This window comes from Phlebotomus papatasi, chromosome 2 (genome assembly GCF_024763615.1).
Source record: "Phlebotomus papatasi isolate M1 chromosome 2, Ppap_2.1, whole genome shotgun sequence".
Lineage (NCBI taxonomy): Eukaryota > Metazoa > Arthropoda > Insecta > Diptera > Psychodidae > Phlebotomus > Phlebotomus papatasi.
Window position 1 is genome coordinate 85,298,871 of NC_077223.1, and position 15,228 is coordinate 85,314,098.

Below are 15,228 nucleotides of genomic sequence, written 5' to 3' on the forward strand. Positions count from 1 at the left end.
TCTTGTGAAATTCCAGGTCTCCTTCTAAGATCTGAAGTTCGTAAAATCACCGCTAGTGGTGCTACTATTAAAAAGAAAACTTTCCAATTTAGCTACACTTAATAAGGCCTTAATAAGGACTTAATAATGGCCTCTATAACCGGAAACTATTTTTATCAAAAATTGTCTTTAAAAAAAATGACATTTCTTACTATACCGAAAATACTAATTAATCAATTCCAATAACGGGTTTTCAAGGACAACGGTTAAAAAGGCTTGAAATTTCTGAGTGAGAAGTCTAAACCGGTTCTAATCTGTTATGAAACGGCTCCGACCCGTTTATCAACCGTTGATTTCAAAACACTGACTTTAAGTTAGGCTATGTTTTTTAGTACGCGACATGCAATGTTGTCATAATTATTTTAATATTTTTGGCAAACTTTATTGAGTAATTGTGATAATTGTGATCCATAATGAAGAGAGTGAGGACAAGTACCACAACCGCAAAGAAAGTGGAAGCCGTCAAACAATTTCAATACTAAAAGTCGTTGATAATTTTAAAAAAATAACATGGACTAGTGCGATCCAAGTGTCAAATCTGGAACCAAATATGGCCTATAGCGAGGTACTACTGTATTACATCTCGATTTACGTTAATTGTAAGTAAAGTAAAATTTAGGATCAAAAAGTGACGCTTGGACAGTACCGGCAAAAGTGACCCAATCCATCCTCTTTGTAAAAAGCTCTATAAATTTTTTTGTACTTTTCTCAAAAAATCCTTATGAGGCTCATTTGGTAGTTTTAGAATAAAGCTTTCAAGGACAAAAAGTTGAAGGTGACATGGGAATTAGATCATGAAATATTAATTTTTTATACAGAACTGCAAAACATTGGGTCACTTTTGCCGGGCACTGTATATTACTCTTAGCTTTTTTGGGCGATATTTTGAGTTATTTGTGAATTGGTTCAAATCGGTTGAGTACCGATAAACGGTTATATTCGAACACATCGCAAATCCTGGAACGCTTTCCATCGCTTTGAATAACTATTAGGTAAGATTCTTAATAATCTCACCTACTATAATCCTAACAAAATTTCATGTCGTCCGATCAAGCTCAAACTTGGCCAAAATGCGTTTCAGCAGTTCCTGATCACGAATATACAGTGAGTGTCAATAGTTTGTTGCCTAATGGATGTTTGAGAAATCGAGTGAAAAAAATGATAGAAAAAAATACTTTTCCAAATTTTTCTTTTTGCAGATGAGTTCCTTGTAATCCGTAAATATTATTTATAGTTTTCAAAAAAAAAATTAATTTTATTTCATATCAAAAATAATTGTTTTCCAAAAGTTGGTCATTTTTGAAAAATCAAAAGTTTGTTGCCTCATTAAAAAAACTAATTCAAAATGGTGAAAACGTGCAACCAACTTTATGTAAACCGGTTACATTTTGAGCTTATGTCATTTGATAGGCAAATGGTGGATTTGTACATTTTTAAGGCTGTCAATGGTAAATATATAGGTGTAAAAGTTATGATAAATAACAAGAAATAATCAGTTTTTTGATAATTCATAATTTAGGTTATAATGGCAAATTACAAAAAGTTGAAAGGTGGGATATTGTCCAGAGATACTGCTGGAAAGAATCGGCGTCGCTTAATTGCCAAATTTTATGGAAATTCATGAAAAGTTAAACATAAAATGGTCAAATATTATAGTTATGAGGCACGAGTACATCTGAAAAACGCTACTGGTAGACCCAGGGTTTCGACTAAGAAAGTCGATAACCGCATTCTAGGTATCTCTGATAGTAACCCCATGATGTTTGCTTCAAAAATTCAGAGTCGGCTGGTTACAGAAGGCATACAGGCTTCAAATGTTTCGAAAATCAAACTCAAAATGAAAGAAAATATAAGAATAGGTACTTGGCTCGCAAGATTTCATTGGTAAGCAAAACCAAACTGCGTAAGAGGTTGTATTTTTACGTTTTTAGCATGCTCCAAGTGAATTTACGACCTTTTAACCAGATTGGTTTTGTTTACCAATGGAAACCTGCAAACCAAGTAATTATTCTTACCACTTTCATTAAATTGCGGTTGGTTTTGAAGCCTGTATGTCTTCTGTAACCAGCCGACTCTGAATTTTTGAAGCAAACATCATGGGGTTACTATCAGAGATACCTAGAATGCGGTTATCGACTTTCTTAGTCGAAACCCTGGGTCTACCAGTAGCGTTTTTCAGATGTACTCGTGCCTCATAACTATAATATTTGACCATTTTATGTTTAACTTTTCATGAATTTCCATAAAATTTGGCAATTAAGCGACGCCGATTCTTTCCAGCAGTATCTCTGGACAATATCCCACCTTTCAACTTTTTGTAATTTGCCATTATAACCTAAATTATGAATTATCAAAAAACTGATTATTTCTTGTTATTTATCATAACTTTTACACCTATATATTTACCATTGACAGCCTTAAAAATGTACAAATCCACCATTTGCCTATCAAATGACATAAGCTCAAAATGTAACCGGTTTACATAAAGTTGGTTGCACGTTTTCACCATTTTGAATTAGTTTTTTTAATGAGGCAACAAACTTTTGATTTTTCAAAAATGACCAACTTTTGGAAAACAATTATTTTTGATATGAAATAAAATTAATTTTTTTTTTGAAAACTATAAATAATATTTACGGATTACAAGGAACTCATCTGCAAAAAGAAAAATTTGGAAAAGTATTTTTTTCTATCATTTTTTTCACTCGATTTCTCAAACATCCATTAGGCAACAAACTATTGACACTCACTGTATATGTGGCTAATTTACGTTCCCGGCCGGCCGGCCGGCCGGCCGCTCTTTGGAGCTTAATAGCTCCTAAACTAAAAGAGATATCGACTTGCGGTTTTCGGCAAAGGTTATATATCGGGTGAAAATTGCAACTTGGTGCATTGACCCCCCACCCCTCCTTCCGCCATTTTGAAGACCCCCCTTTTTTTGTTTTCTCAATAGCTCAGCCCCTATGGTATCGATCGGGCTCAAATTTTAGTATGTTATAGCTGGGCCTTAGGGCTTTCCATCAATACCAAACTTAAGGTCCCCCGACCCCCCTGACCCGAGCTATAAGGGTCCAAAAAAAAATTCTTAAAATGGCCATAACTCCAGTTCTAATTGTCAGATTTTAAAAAGTGAGGGCTTTTTGGAAAGCTCTCATGAAATGCCACTTCCCCTTCTAACATCACAAGTTCATAAAACCACCGCTAGGGGCGCTATTTTTAAAAAGAAAATTTTTCAATTTTCTAAATTAAATAACTCAAAAATTCCATTGTGCATCGGGCTGAAATTTTAGTATGTTGTAGCCCTTGATTATACCTATCAAACAAAAAAAAAAAACTTAAGTCGATCCATAAACCCTGTCCCCAGCTATAAGGGTCAAAGTTCGAACATTGACCGGCCTCTATCTCCGGTTCTAATTAACATAGCGACCTAAATTTTACCTTTTTGGTTTCGTCTCGATGAGCACTTTCAGACGGAAGTTCAAAAATTCACCACATGTGGCTCAGCGACAGCGTCAAAATTCATCGAAATTCAAACTAATTTTTCTCAAAAACGGCATTGTGCAAGTTAATCAAATTTTAGTATGTTGTAGTCCAGTCTAGGACGTTTCCAAAATGGTGCATAAGTGCGCTGATGCGCTGTGGTTTCAATAGAACCGGAGATATGAGGGGTCAAAGTTCACAAAATTCAAAAAATCATATCTCCGGTTCTATGTGACCGATTTTGATGAGTGAGGGCTTAAACGAAAGATTATACCAAATGCTACAACTTTCTAGAACACTTGAACTTCGTGGGACCAACACCAGGGGCGCCACAGCCAAAAAACCAATTTCAATATCACATAACCTCAATTATCTCGACTGTCGCTGAACCGATTTTGATGATTACTTCGACATAATTGTACAGAACATTTATCTCTATATTTCGTCCATACATCATTTTTCGCTCAGATAATGCAATCTGTCCGATTTTGTCGTTTAAGTGTGAAAAAAATGATTTTTCCCATAATAAGGCTTTGAAACCACTCAGATGCCAATTTGACTACTTCTTCTCGACCAAGACACTTAAAATAGGGTTTTAAATGGAAAGTCTCACAAAATACAACAATTCTTTGATATAGTTGAAGTTCATCAAATGAACACTTGGGGCGCTCTGGTCGAAAAAACGAGTTGAAAAAACAAAAAACCGCGCTTATCTCGGCTTCTGATTAATCAATGAGATCAAGTTCTACGGCAAAATTATAGAGAACATTATGGTCTACATTTCACCCATATATCACTTTTCTGTCACTCCATCCAAATCTTTGATATTTTGGTTTAAATACAAAATTTGTAGAATTTCACGAATTTGATTCAAGATAATTGAATGGCGTACCCCAACTTCAACTCTAAATCGAATTTGCATGCATTCCGAGTTAGCTCACATTAAGAATCTCACCTACATAAGCCGGTTAGGATTATCTGTCCCTTTCGATAAAGGAGCATAATTGTAACGACGTGATATTCACGTCAGAAGACTTACCTGCGGTTGAAGTAATTATGACATCATACAAAGCACACTTTCATTACTGCAAATTTCTTGATCTTGAAAATATATAAATTATATCAGGGAATTTAGGAAAAGAACCACTACATTTTTTTTTTAAATTTAGAACTGAAAATAAATTATTATTATAAATTAAAATAAAATAAACCTTCTAAAAAGACTTGAGAGTGAATACAAAAAAGCCCAATGAAATACAATGAAAATATTTATTTGTATTTTTATTATCTGTTTATACTGAAAACATGTTTTTTCATCTTCTACAGAAAATTCCCTAAAACAGCAAAAATACATTTTTTTTAATCTATTTTTCTCTTTATCAATTAATTTGTGTTTTTGTGTGTGTTTGTGTGTGATGAATGAAAACAAAGCTCTTTTGCGCGATCTTCTCAAAAGGAATGGTGTCCTTGTCATTTTAAGCACGTGTTTAATTTCTTTTTTTTTATTGTTTTTTTTTATATAAAAATAGCCAATTTTTTCGTAATCTCAAGAGCTTCGATTTCTCAAGTTACAAAGAAATACTTTATCAATTCCTAAAAACTAGTTTTTTTCACTATATTTTCATGAGATATATTTAATTTGTTTTCTTTTTGTTTTGTAACAGCAAATGCTATCAATCTTATCAGTGGCTAATATAAAGTCTAAAGTTGATTTTTTTTTGTATTGGACTTTTATAATCTAAAAATTACGAAGGGGTTATCACTAATACAAAAAAATACGTAAAATATATTGAACGATATCATAAATTTTGTGATTTAAAAGATTATTTCTAAAATTAAAAAAAAATGCAACAAAATTTCAAAAATTGAATAAAACAAAAATATTTTGTTAGGAATGTTTATCTAACGTTTTACGTAAAAATTTTGGGGGAATTAAAACAATCACAAATTTGTAGACTAAAATAAAAATTTTGAATGAAAAATAAAACAATTTTTCTTTTTTCTTTCGTTTAAAAAAAAAAAAAAACAAACAAACAACAGAAATATTTCCCAGGTGGGAAAATGGCCACAGCTATCAAGTTGAGAGAATTCTTACCTCTTTGATTCCTCTTTTAGCACACATTATTATCTCTCCTCCTCCCCCTAAACCCCTTTTTAGTTTTCATGATTATCAATAAGACATTCTTGTTGCTCCTCGAGATCAGTATTGATGCGCACAATATTTGTCTTCCGCAGAAAGCACAATTTTCTGTATCCTATCTTTAGAATTTTCAGTACTGGATCAGCATCTTCGTATTTGAGCAGAATTGCCACGAAAATCATTGCAAAGATGATAGGAATTGAGCCCAGATAGAAGAGCAGTGGATAGTTTTTTCCACGTAGCACCACGTCAAAAAGCATCGCCAGAGGAATTTGGAATGTCATGGCGAGAGTTCCAATCAACGACGATGTCAGGAAGCAGCCCCTGAAACAACAACAATTCACCATCTTTTCGAACTACTCAGGGAAGGAGGGAAAAAGAGACACCGGAAAGGACTAACTCACCAGAGCCAGAGTGCTTCTGACACAACAGTTCCTATCAATCCATTGAGGAATAACACAGAGAATTGATGTCGATTTGGAAATTCAAATGGCTCAACGTGGGAAAAGTTAAGTACAAAAAATATTGGCCACAGCAGCAATAAATTCCACAAGCCAACGAATCCTGCAAATGAAAAAAAAATTCTAGCAGATTTCATTGCAAAACTGCAAGAATCACTGCAATAATTCTGCAACTTGAATAATTGCCGGCAGTAAATGTTCAATTTTTACAACAATTTGATTAACTCTTTCGCGTCATTAGGGTCATATATAACCCGGGGAAAGAACCATTTTTTTTTACTATTTACATTAATTGAAAACTATCGGTTTGTGCACGACATCATAATAGAAGGATGTAAGTTTCTTGGCTAATTTTCTCAAGACTCCAGATATTCAGGAAAAGAAAATATTTGAGATCAAAAATCACTAATTTCAAACTATGTAAAATGACTTTTGTTTTTCAAAATTTTTTATATTCAATAATTTTTTTTCAGCAAAATGATTTTTGATCTCAAATATTTTCTTTTCCTGAATATCTGGAGTCTTGAGAAAATTAGCCAAGAAACTTACATCCTTCTATTATGATGTCGTGCACAAACCTATAGATTTCAATTAACTCTTTCGTCTCCTTTGGGACACTGGGTACCCATGGAAACAACAATTTTTTTAGACTATCTAGAATCGATAAAAATCCGATTCTTCTGGATAATTACAAACTATAAGGATGTCCAAATCTAGGATATTTTTTGCAGGATCCCAATTAACTCCTGAGCTAAGATATTCTTGGTCAAAAATCGTGAATTTTCGATTTTCTGCTTCCTTGCACATATTGTGACTTTTTTCATATTTCTAGACCCGAATAAGGAAAAACCTCTCGGGGCCAATAAGTATGATAACTATCAATTACAGATTACATAAATTCGAAAAACAATTTTTTCATAAATTTTCAAAAAACTTGTTCAAAGTTGATGGGAATTCTCGTCCCCAAAAATCTTGAGGTCAAATGTAAGGTTATCCCGCCAGTGCCCGCCATTTGCTTTTTGACACCAACCTTGTAAGAAAATTCAAGCGGGAGCGAAATTTTTGTCAATATGGCCGATAATTTTGACATTTGGCAGCGAAGGAGATTGCTTTCGGGGAAGTTTTTCCTATTCTTCCAGATTTTGGTGAATTCTGATTGTCCAGGAAGTGTTTTTTTTTTTGGCTCTTGAGAAAGCTTAATGTGTCTGCAATAACATCCTGTTGAGAGAAATGTGTGTTAAGTGCTATTCTGTGAAATATTTTGAGGAATCTGTTGGCAAGCAGGAGCTAAGTGTCCTTTTCAGCACTTCCTGGACATCCCACAAGATACTGGTCAATAATTCTTCTTGTTTTAGTATTCAACATTGTAAAGGAGTCATTTGACACGCAAAAATAATTCACAAAATTGATATTATTGGCTTTTGGAAAATTGAAGTTTGTCCAAGTTTCTATCTTTTGCGTTCTTTAGGGGACGAGAGTTCCCATGACTTTTCCAATTTCCCAGAGGCGGAAAAAATTCTTTCTCTACAAAAGTATCATATTTGACCAGTAAGACTTACAATAAAGTGAGTTTTACTGAAATTCGTTCGCTGGATATGTTGTGGTCCGGAAAGAGTTAATGTAAATAGTAAAAAAAAATGGTTCTTTTAAATATTGCATATTTTGATATAATAAACTACTCTCAATTTTCCAGAAAAGCGTGTAGAATTTTCAGGGTCATATATGACCTTATTGTCCCCAAGGGTAACAGTGTTTTCGTCCCAAACCTATAGCGAGATGTAGTTGGGACATTGTTTTTCTTTATGAAATGCAGGTGGGACATCTTGCTCCTGGACATTTCATCTTATATATATCTGATGAATTATAACATATTTTGCAATATTTTAGAGTATTCTGCAAGCGTCTCATATTGTGCAATTGTATTGTGTGTGAATAAATATGTGGATAAGTTTATTTTTGCCAAATACCACTCAAAGTAGTGTGACAGTGACTGTTCAAGGGATTACCAGGAAGATTCCTTGGACACCAGGAGTACAGTGTTCACCAAAACCGTCCAGTTTGCCATGGTTTTGGCCAAATTAACAACTTCAAGCAAAAAAACTCTCAGAAAGTCCGTGATATAGATTTTGAAAATGGTATGTACACTACCCTTGAGGACAATAGGGTCATATATGACCCGAGGTTTTTCTGAGTCTTCACGCAATGGAAATTTTTTTTCCTCTCTGAACTATTATATTTGATCATAAAGCATTAAGAAAAACTCAATTTTACATGAATTCATCTGCTGAATAAAATTGTGACGTGAAAGAAATAAGGGGCAAATGAAAGGCCTTACAAAGCACTACTTCTAGAACATTTAAACTTCGCAGAACCAATACCCAGAGCGCTTTATTCGCAAGACCGAATTCCATTTCGAATTCGAATTTCGAATCGATAAATTATCGAATTAATTTCGAAGAGATCTTTTGCAAAATTGAAGATAATCATTACATTTTTCTAATTTATTTCGTAAAATGTTTGAGCTTTCACCGAGTAATGAAATATTTGCTAAGAGGAAATAAAAAAACATGTAACTGAGTAATTGACCGAATATGTCAAGAAAAACTTCTCTTTTGTGTTTAAATATTCATTGGCATCACATTTAATTCCCTTTGACATGAAATTTTGCTGTTTTGCATATAAATTACCGCGCGTAAATTGCTTGTATAGTTAATTATTGCCAAACATGAAAATTGGCTCAATATGAGCAGTCATCAGTTTAATTTACTTTCTTCCTCTCCACTTCTACGCTATCCAGAAAATTCCAGTTTCCGATTCGATAAACAAAAAAAAGACAAATAAATGCAAATAAATTAATGAAAAAATTCTAGCCTGAGAGAAAATGGAAGCACGTGCAAGAAAGACCCAAAAATCCGCTTCAATTTTCGGCTCATTCCCAGAAAAAAGGCCAATATTTTCTCAAGAGAGAAATACGATAATATGCAAATGAGGAAAATATTTGTGGGCATAAAAACCAGCTGAAATTGGCAAAAAAACAGTAGGAAGGAAAACATAAAAAGTGATAAACTTACCGAAAAAGAGGGGTATATCAATTTTCTCCTCCGTATCACTCTTTCGCTTCACTAACACTAAATAGGATGCATAGAAAAAAGCACTGGTGAGCGCCAGAAAGATGCCCTTGGACATCTTTGGCTCCTCCAGCTCAGACAGCGTCACCATCGTCACTCCGGCAATACTGACAGCCACTGCAGTCACTTTGGACAGCGTGAACTTGTCTCCGGAGGCCGAAGGAAAGGCTGCGGCCAGGACGAGCGTGAAGAGACTCGAGGTGCTGCTCAGGAGAGTCACCATCGAAGTATCACTCGGTTCCAGGGCCAGTTGGAAAAGATAATTAGCTACAAACCACTGCAAAAAAAATCGTCGCAAAACAAAAGGGAAAAGATTGAATTTGCGAGATCTTTTGCTTTTTTTCGAACAACAACAGGATGGAAATTTAGATAAAATTATGATAAGAGAAACCTTTTTAGCCGACGAAAGGGTAATCTTGTAGCCCAAATAATTTCTAACAGTGACGAACTGAATTTTGCTATCAATTATTCTCCTTCAAATTTTACATGAAAAAGATCCTATTGGATTTCTCGGGACATTTAGTCAAGCCCCGCCCATAATTACCTTTAGCCACGCCCCCTTCTTGCACTATGGACAAATCAAGTCGAAATGCTGAATTTGCAATATTTAAATCTCTTGCAGTATTAACGATATCAGAAAAAACTCCTACAATTCAATTTGAGCGATTTGAATGACTTTCACTAATGAAAAAATAGGCCACGCCTCTTCAAAACTTAAATGACTTAAAAACAATAATTAAAGAATATTTATTGAGCCGGTATTTCCATTTATTGGGCGTAGTCTATGTTTCCACAGAACACTCCGACAACATCTTACTCATACTGCAATGGGAAAGATAATTTTCTTCTAATGGCTCCGGCACACCTTTTAGATCTGGAAAATTTCATGAAGCCGAAATTCGAAACCCTTTCTGTCTCACATGTTTTGCATATGACTATCTCATTCTCTCGCACTCTTCTTCTTCTTTTAAACATCACAATAAATTCAATTTAGCTGAATCGAAATTGGTATGCGAAACAATGAGATATTCATATGCAAAACGTGTAAGAAAGAAAAAATTCAAATTTCGTCTTCATGAAATTTTCCTGATCTAAAAGGTGTGCCGAAGGCATAAAGAATTCAATTTTGTTTCATCGAACTCTCAATTTTGGTCAGTAGAATATGAAATCCCGTCAATAAAACAGCGCAGATTGTTGTCAGTAAAAATGTCATTTTAGTCACTAATTAAATCAACAAAAAATAATTCAATTTCGCCCAGTGAAATTGTGAATTTTGGTTAGTAAAAAATTCAGTCCCGTCAACAAAATAGCAAATTTAGCCAGTAAAAACTAGATGTTCGTCAGTAGAAAATGTAATTTTGGTCAGTAAAGTAATCTCGATTTAGAACAGAAAAATATTCAATTTTGGTTTACAAAATAAAACAGAGAATTTATCCAGTAAAATAATGTTATTTGTCAGTAGGAAATGTAATTTTGGTCAATAAATAAACTGATTTTGAACAGTAACGGCTCCGGAACATATTTTAGATCAGGAAAATTTCACGAAAGCGAACTTGACATCCCTTTCTTTCTCATATGGTTTGCAGGTTTGCATATGTCTATCTCATTCTTTCGCACTCTTCTTCTTTTAAACATCACTCCAAATTCAATTTAGCTCAATCGAATTTGGAGTGCGAAAGAATGGGATAGGTATATGCAAAACGTGCGAAAAAAAGCGATTCGATTTTTAGACTGAGGAACCGACGTAACAATTTATTGACAATAATCCGGTGATCATCGGATGGGAAATTTCAGCCCAGAATAGAAAACTTTTCTTCCAATTTTTTTTTGGGAAAGTGGGAAGAAAAGTTTTTTATTCTGGGCTAAAATTTCCCATCCGACGATCACCGGATTATTGTCAATGATTCGAATTTTGATATCATGAAAATATCCTGATCTAAAAGGTGTGTCGGATCCATAAAGAATTCAATTTCGTTTCGGAGAAATATAAATTTTGGTCAGTAAAAAATCAAATCTCGTCAATAAAACAGCACAGATTTTTGTCAGCAGAAAATGTAATTTTGGTCAGTAAGCAAATAGATTTTGAACAATAAAAAATTCAATTTCGCCCTGTAAAATTGTGAATTTTGGTTATTAAATAAATCCAATGTCTTTATTAATGGCTCCGGAATATCTTTAGGTTCAGGAAAATTTCATGAACACGAAATTCGAAATCCTTTCTTGCTCACACGTTTTGCATAATTGTCTACCTCATTCTTTCGTACTCCAAATTCGATTGAGATAAATTGAATTTTAGTGATGTTTAAAGGAAGAAGAAGAGTACGAAAGACTGAGATAGACATATGCAAAGCGCGTGAGAAAGAAAGGTGTAAGAATTTCGACTTCATGATATTTTCCTGATCTAAGAAGTCTTCCGGAGCCATAAACAGCATATTTAGACATATTTATTTCATGTAATCGAAATTCACATCCCTTTCTTTCTTAAAAGTTTTGAATATGTCACCCTTTCGGACACTTCTTTTGAATGTCATAACATATTCAATTTAGTTCAAACTAATTTTGAAAGCGAAAGAGTGAGATACTTATGCAAACTTTTTGAAAAAGACAGGGCCGAGAATTTTGATTTCATGAAATTATATTCAGCTAAAATTGTGAGAGGCATAAGAAATGAAATTTTAGTCAGTAATGGCTCCGGCACACCTTTTAGATCAGGTGATTTTCGTGAAGTCGAAATTCGCATCCCTTTCTTTCTCACATGTTTTGCATATGACTATCTCATTGTTTCGCATACCAATTTCGATTCAACTAAATTGAATTTATTGTGATGTTTAAAAGAAGAAGAAGAGTGCGAGAGAATGAGATAGACATATGCAAAACATGTGAGAAAGGGATTCGAATTTCGACTTCATGAAATTTTCTTGATCTAAAAGTTGTGCCGGAGCCATAAGGAATTCAATTTCGTCTAATAAAATTGTCAATTTAGGCCAGTAAAAATTCAGAAAAATGAATATCCGTTTCGGCCAATGATTAAATCAATTTTCGTCAGTAATAACCTCAAATCTACAAAGATCTACTAACTTGATTTATTCTGACCAAGAGTGTTTTTTTAACTGATCGAAATTGATTCTTTTTAACGAAGAAATCTATTACTTACTAAAATCGTTTTTTATGGCTCCGGTACATCTTTTAGATCAAGATAATTTCATTAAATCAAAATTCACTATCTCTTCCATTCGCAAACTTTTCGCATGTGTTTGTCTCACTCTTTCTCTCTCAAAATTATATTAAACTAAATTGAATTTTGTGTGATGCTTAAAAGAAGAAGAAGAGTGCGAAAGAATGAGATGGACTTATGTAAATAGTTTGGGAATGAAAGGGACCTGAATTTCGATTTTATGAATTTTTTCTGGTCCAGTAGCATGACATTTCCTATGTTTCCCATTCCCATATGTTTCTAGCGCGCCGAAAAAACTTTTGAGTTTATTAGCTGTTTTCTGTCATTGTAGAATGAATTAGCCAAAAATATTAATACAAAATAAAAGCCAATTTAATAACGAAGAGGCAACCGAAAAGCCTAAATTGGCAACCTACGTAGTTTTGGGGATATCTCGTGAAATGTGTACGAAAACAGGAAAAAATTTCTACTAAAACTAGTCGCATTTTTCAGAGCTAATATCACCCCCTGGTCCAGAAGATGTCCCGTTTTTAGACCAGGAACATTTCATGAAATCTAAATTCGTCTCTTTCATCGTCTAACGTTTTTGATATGTCTATCTCACTCATTGAACTTTTTAAGTCGTTTAGGTTAAAAACAATCGGCTGACCTTTTCTGTAAAACGTTCTACATTGGATTTCGATAAAAATGTGATTTCAATGACACCGTATTGAATGCGAACCCTGTAGTAAATTAATTTCTATTTTTACTGTAACTTATTTCCAATGGAATGCGACTGGAAGTGTTTATTTTTCTAGTGTCGAATTTCCTGCGAAATGTCTATAATAAGATCTGTAATACTAAAAAGGGCGTGGCCTAAAAATTATTTTGCGTAATTTATTTCGAAAATCTACAATTTTATCCAGGAAAACACTTTCGGCGGGATTTTATTCTAGCCGAACAATTTTGCATTTGTCTGTGCATTTCTATTTTTAAATATTTTCACTATAAATCAAGTTTAATTTACCAAAAAAGAGCACTAAAACTGTCATGGAACTCCATTGTTAATGACAATTTACGTCGCTTTTATTCTTTTTTTTCACAAATGGTCATTAAAAAATTTTGTTTTTATAAAAAATTTAATTAAATTAGTGAAGTTTGCTCAGTCCTCAAAAACTGTAATCGAATTTGAGAAATTTGTTTGTAATCTTGTGTTTATAAATACTTCGTAATTCGCGCAAAAATTATCAATCGCTCGACTGTTGGCTGATAAGGGAATTTTTGAAAGTTGTTTGGGTCGGGAAGGGTTTTGAGATCTTCAAATTGGGGCAGGGAGTGAGAGAAAGCGGGACTTACCAGGATGGAGAACATAAGAGCCGTTCGGGCTGTTTTATGATGCGACTTCTGGCGCCTCATCCGGAGACTGGCCGAGTAGGAGAGCCTGGACATGAGAGCTTCGGTTGCATCATGCGGAGACATCTCTCTGACCTCGGCCATCTTGCTGAATCTCACGCTACGGATGCTGCTGTCGTCGCTGTCCGTCCCGGAAACTCCCTCGACTTTGACCGGGACGAAGCTGGAGTCACTGAGACTGGTCGTAGGCCCGCCATTGACGAAGACGCTGTCCTCGTCAGCATTGTGATCCATCAGGGTGTAATTGGGTGTATTATTGTTCATTCCCACGGTGGTACTCTGAGGTGCTGGGCAGGAGTCTCTCCAGGGCGCCAGCAGCCCCAGAGCCAGGAGATAGATGGTGAACATGGATGTTTTGAAGTAGGTGCAGAAGAAGGGTTTGTCGAAATTGTCATCCTCATAGAGGAACTTTGTCAGTTCACTCGATGACACCCAGATGACATCCACCAGCAGCAGCAGAAGTGTCCCAAGGATCAATTTCTGCGTCCGATTGACCATCTTCCCGGACGTTTTCAACACACTCACGCAAAAGATTCTCTACGCTTCTCGTGATCTCAAGTGCTTCATTGTCTTTCCTCTCAGTGCACAAGACAATGCGATAAGATAATTATCAATTATCTGCCTCACTTCTCTCATCCATCTGCCCAGATTAATCACCCTGACATCTCACAAGATCTTCAACACTTCCTCGCAGACTCAGGTGACTCTGCTCCCCAGAAGACCGATGACTTGCTGGTGCTAATTTTCTAATCTTTCGCTATTATCACCTGAATCAAAGGCGTGATAAAAAAAAATAAATTTAAAAATTAGCACAAAATTATTTGAAAGGAAATTTTACAAATGAAAATCTCACCTTCGATTTTTAGTGTTTTTCACCGCTTCCTTGGCGCTTTTCGCACTTTATAACTATCACTGAGGGTAGAAGGGCACCTTAACTTCAATTTAACACTAAAATTTGATAAATATTTGGCAAAAATACGTGAGAAATCGCCCTTTTTGTGGGAGAACAAAAAATTCCCTACAAAACACTGCAAATCCGGTGACAGCTGAAGTTTGGTTGGAAGCTCTATACAAACTTCCAGTGCTTTTGAACTGGAAGGTAGTCTCTTAATTTAAGAGGCATTTGAAATTTATGCGAAAAAGATCGTTAAAAGTATTTTTTAGCATTCAGAACGAAATTCAGAAACTCGTTTTTTAACCTTTTGAAGACGTGTAGTTCTCACTAAATAATTTACATCAGTAATACAAAGGAATAGTTCATTTAAAGAAAAAATAATTCCAAGAAAGCTTTAGAAAACTCGCTTCAAAAACATGAAAAGTTTTATCAATGTACCCAAGTAGCAAAATGAAATCAGAATGACCCAATCCGCAAAAAATTACTCTGACTCAAAAATGACTGGTTAATAAATGGTC

At 34.6% G+C, this 15,228-nt stretch overlaps 1 protein-coding gene across 1 annotated transcript; it reads right to left on the bottom strand.

The window, feature by feature from the left end:
• Window positions 1–4,774: 4,774 nt before the first annotated feature.
• Window positions 4,775–14,864, bottom strand: LOC129804831 (solute carrier family 35 member F5). Its single transcript, XM_055852467.1, has 5 exons — window positions 14,669–14,864; window positions 13,759–14,582; window positions 9,192–9,525; window positions 6,064–6,223; window positions 4,775–5,983 (listed from the first exon to the last, which is right to left on the bottom strand). The coding sequence occupies exons 2-5, from the start codon at window positions 14,311–14,313 to the stop codon at window positions 5,674–5,676; spliced, it is 1,359 nt and encodes a 452-aa protein (XP_055708442.1). The 5' UTR covers window positions 14,314–14,582; window positions 14,669–14,864; the 3' UTR covers window positions 4,775–5,673.
• Window positions 14,865–15,228: the final 364 nt, after the last annotated feature.